The 4,836-nt window shown below is 38.7% G+C and overlaps 1 protein-coding gene across 1 annotated transcript in view; it reads left to right on the top strand.

The window, feature by feature from the left end:
- Window positions 1-4,836, top strand: part of LOC110024935 (probable sodium/metabolite cotransporter BASS4, chloroplastic) — a 71,912-nt gene that overhangs the window by 640 nt on the left and 66,436 nt on the right. Inside the window, exon 2 of the mRNA XM_020725131.1 lies at window positions 13-311. Within this exon, the coding sequence (XP_020580790.1) occupies window positions 13-311 (299 nt within the window). The remainder of the gene's footprint in view (window positions 1-12; window positions 312-4,836) is intronic.

Below are 4,836 nucleotides of genomic sequence, written 5' to 3'. Positions count from 1 at the left end.
TTTTTTTTTTAGGAGAAACACACTTTATTTTTACCCTAACTTTAAACGTCGACTGGGCGAGCACAACATTCTCACTGTGCTATCGTTGTTCGTCTGGCTGCTATCCCCTCCTCGAGATGGCGGGAAACATCCGAACCTTAGGGTTTTTGCCGCCATTGGCCATGCGAGGAGGTGTTCCTCGATTGGCGATTTTCCCGACGGCCCGCGATCCTTTTCATCAGACTCATTTTGCTACGCTTGCAATTTCATCGGTTTCCACAGAGGCTCGTCTCTTAAGAATACGGCCCAGAGCCACTGGTGGATCAGGCGAGGTTATTTTATTACTTAGTTTTGAAGGACGGGAAGCCTGTCCCATTTTTTATGGATTTTCTTTCCATGATTACGTTCAGTCATATATTGTAATTTTCTCGGCAATCCGTGTTTTTCTTGCAATTCAAGCTCTTGAGCACGTTCATATAATCGTCTGGTCATCTTTCGTAGAGGAATATGGTATCCGAATCCAGTCAGTAGAGTGGTTCTTGGTGTAAATTTACCATCAACTTAGATGCGAAGATAGCTTGCGCTTGATCTAAGGCCCATGTAAGCTCATTAAAATACGAGAATACCGTCCAGATGAAAAGTAGGTGTGCATGCACATGGTCTGACATCAACATCATTTTCAAGCTGGTTAGACTTGTAGTTTTTAATAATATCAGTTGCTCTTAAAATTAATCTGAGAGAAAGCTAGTTTGCTATTCAAGCGATTGCTCTGAAGGATGAAACTGTATGAAACTTGAATGTCTCTTAATTGGTTGAAGATATGTGACATATGGAGCTTCTCATATTAGTTTCATGAAAGATTTACGTACATAACACTTATTTTTTTCATATCTAACACCTAAACTCAATTATTTACATATCACCTTACTTATGTATAAGAAGTATTTCACTTTTTGAAAGTCAATATAATTGTATTTTTGATGTGTCATGAAATATTTGGGCGGCATAAATGTAAAAGTAAAGTTTAGGTTTCAGATATGTAAATTCATAGGGATTTCATGGTTTGCATGTAAATGCCCCTAGTTTCATTTCTACTCGAATGCACTGATACACATCAACGTAAATTTGGCGCTGACTACTGTTTGAACTTTTTGAAATTTAGGAGAATAAGTCAGATGCATCGAAAGGATGGGATCTCAGACTACTTGAATCCAACAACCAACTCTTATGCAGCTCTTTATTTGCATATTTTGCTTCCCTCATTTGATTTGTTTAAAATTTATGCTTCAAAAGGCAATGGGCTTGTTTTAGATGACATTGGATAACTTAAACATCTTAATTTTCTTTAATTATACTAGAATTAGTAATTTTATTATGCGATATTGTAGGAAATTGCATTTTCATCTTTTTCTTTCGAGCCCTTGCATTATTTGGTCTATTGGTTTTGTACACACATACCCAAGAGACCTTGGCTGACATTTCAAACGTCTTGGGCCATGTCAAAAACGATGAATCACACACCCGTCGATTGACTTGTTTTTGCCAACAAATGTAACCAATAATAATTAGTGGAAGGAAGTTGAACGCAACGCGCCCTCCATCCTGACAAGATGAATAGGGTCCTAACCTTGAGAACACTTATGTTGATTTCTAAAATGTCGTAGCAGGCATGCTCGAAGACGTTAGAGTACAAAAAAATAAAAAGAAGAAGAAATATGAAAGAGGACACATGACGATGAAATTCTGAAAATCAAGCGTGTAACCTTTATTCATAGAATAACCCCTATTTATAACCATATGTAGTTTGAGTATCCTATTACAATATTATCCCTTTATCTCAATGATTAATGAGCATTCCTTGTCTTTTTTCTAACCATGGGTAGTTAATTTAGCTACCTCTTTAATACTAATAACTAAATAAGCGCCACTTTCATGAATGGTCGTGTCCATTCCATTGGACATAATATATGACTGAATTTATTTTACTTTTAACCGTCGGTTGTCTCGTTCTTTATCGATTCTGGCGGTCATCTGGTTCAACCGATCGTTTAGGTCCAATGAGATTACCGGTCGTCTCAACAAGCGAGCTAAGTTGATCGATTGTTTAATAATCTTTGGCATGGAATTCTGATCAGAAACAGTGTAATCCCCTCGAATCATTTGATCTCTATGGGATTCGTGCTTACATTTTTCCTGTATCCAAATTCCTTTCTTTGTTGTGTTGGAATAGCAGACGTCGTTGACCTTGGTTATACTTTCGAGGAGGCTTGAGACAACGAACCGGTAATAAACTAAGCGTTCAGGAAGAAGCAATCAATGATCGTCTGCAAGTCCCTGATATCTGACAGGTTATCTCGAAAAGCCAAACATAATGAGCGTGAAACTTCTTTTCCTTGGGAGGACATGTGAGACTCTGTTTTCCCGCATCATTTATTATATAAATAGAGAATTCAATGGAAAACGAATGATCTTTTTACTTTTTCTTCAAGGAGAAGACCCTACATCACTCTAAAAAAGAGAAGTCTCATTGCCTCTTATACCACTTCCCTCATCTTTGATCTTTTGCTTTGCAATTCCAACCTAGTGTGTGCTTATGAGCAAATCGAGGTTCATCACCCTGATAGGTGCGGTGAGCATGGAACATGCCACAAAGGAGGGGACATAAAGTTTTTGAACACTTGTACTGGTAGCATTAGTCTATATGGATGATATCATAAAATTTGTAGTGCAACAAATAGTAGAGTTCGATGCGAGGGCCACTTGAATGGTGCAAGAAGCCATCAAACATCTACCACGAGTGGCCAACTCCTATTCAGTTAATGTGACACAAAAATCACAAGAATCCACGAACGCTACCTTTGACCCTAACAGAGTGCTACCTTCGACCCTAGCAGAGGAGGAGACTTCACTTATCACACTGACAACGAGCCATCCCCCTCACGCCACAAAAGTTGAACATGAAGAACAAGAAAGCAACCCAGGATGGAGAATGTTTTTTCCATGAACATAGCCGATGTTGTAGCACTAGATAAGTTAAAAATACTATCCTTAAATCCGTACAAAGGACCCCTGGATCTCTCTGATCATGTGGCTTCTTTCGAAGTTGCCGCATCGCTTTTCACATTAGCAATGTGTTTAAGTGTCCACTCTTTTTCATTACTTTATAAGAGCCTGCCCTCATGTGTTTCACCCTTCTATCTCTCGTTCGCATATCTGAAGAGAATTTTTCTCGCCCAGTTCACTAGTGTCCATAAACCATAGAAAAGTCACATACTCTATTGCGAAGTTGTCAACCCTCAGATGAGTAGTTGAAGGGCTTCATCATGCGTTTCCAAAAGAAGATGATGGAAGTCAAGGATCTTAAATTGGTCGTGTTGGCACGACGCACTGGGCCAAGGGCTTCGCGAATGGCCGTTCATGTATGCACTTGGCCCGCAACAACTCCGAGTATTGGCTGAATTACTTGAACCCACCAGTAGTCACACATGGTAGAGGAATATAACTTTGAGGTTTGTCAGCTGTGATAGCAGAGTAGCGAAAGATTGAGACTGAGAAAAAGGTCGCGGATCCCGCCAACAAGAAGAGATGCAAGGCTCATAAATAAGAGATGGTGGTGGCTAATATGATGAAGACTAGAGGCCGTGACCATTTGAAAGCCTATTCGAGCGCAAGAGAGATTATCAGAGGTTATGGGTTTGCTAGACTGCAACCTCCTTTACATTGTTTGCCCACAATGACTTCTGTCTCCATGGCTAAACTAGTCCATGCCATCCAAGACAAAGAATGATTCAAAAAACTCACACCGATGAGAGCGTCAAAACACCTACTTGATCGTTACAACTTACAAATAATGCGCCTATCATCGTGATCGCGAACATGATGGGGGATGCAAGGACCTGTATGACTTTGTGAAAGATTTGATCATATCAAACAAACTAAAGTTTGTACTCATTGACTTAATATTAAAGAGAGCCTAGAAGGCTCTGATGGAAGAAAGTAGGAATGAGCCCGAGTCGGTGTAAGCCATCCACGTTGTCAGAGTGGTTCTTGCCATCCTAAGAGAAGTCGGAGCGGATACTACCCGCCAGTCCGGCTTCAAACACTTTCTTTTATTACTTTCTCTGAGGATGACCTCCCCACTAGCAAAATCAATACAAAATAGCAATCCCGAAATTGAAATTCACATTATTAATCATTCACATGGTTAAACTTATGGTTTGGTGCATTACAACCTAAAAAGTATCTACATTATTTTGATATATATTAATACTTTCATTAATAGCGGCCGACTGCCAATTTGTGGGATGGTATGGCCAGCCACCCATCTAACCATCCGTCATCGACTATCCTCACGCCACAAGCTTATTGAAATTTGTAGAAAACAACCTTGTATAAGCTATAGAATATCTTCCTTCATTTTCAAAATAATTAGCTTTTTTTGTAGGTAGAAATTATCAATTTTAATCTAAAAATATGTTGTATAAATAGAGGGACAATTCCTCTGGTAAAATGCACATAAAATTCAAATAATTTTTTTCTATCTTCAGTTATTTTGCATGATTTTATGGTCCAGTGCTCATGTTTTTGCATTAACGGGTGTTCTAAATTTCTTAGGTGGATGGGGGCAGACAGTTTAATGCAAAATATTTCAATTCTTCAGAGGTCCTCCATTGGGCAAAACTGTCGTTGGACTTCGCAAGAAAAAACTTCCTACCACTAGGTATATGATCTGCAATTGATAGGGCTTATGTTGCTTTAATAAACCCAAATTATTTTTTTTCTTTTTATTATTTCAATACAGTGGGATTTTTCATTTTATTCCATATTGTCACATTCTACAGCTCCTTGCATTTTTTT

Source organism: Phalaenopsis equestris, unplaced genomic scaffold, assembly GCF_001263595.1.
Source record: "Phalaenopsis equestris unplaced genomic scaffold, ASM126359v1 Scaffold000281, whole genome shotgun sequence".
NCBI lineage: Eukaryota > Viridiplantae > Streptophyta > Magnoliopsida > Asparagales > Orchidaceae > Phalaenopsis > Phalaenopsis equestris.
Note: the sequence above shows the minus strand (reverse complement) of the source record. Positions and strands in the feature narration are given on the sequence as shown.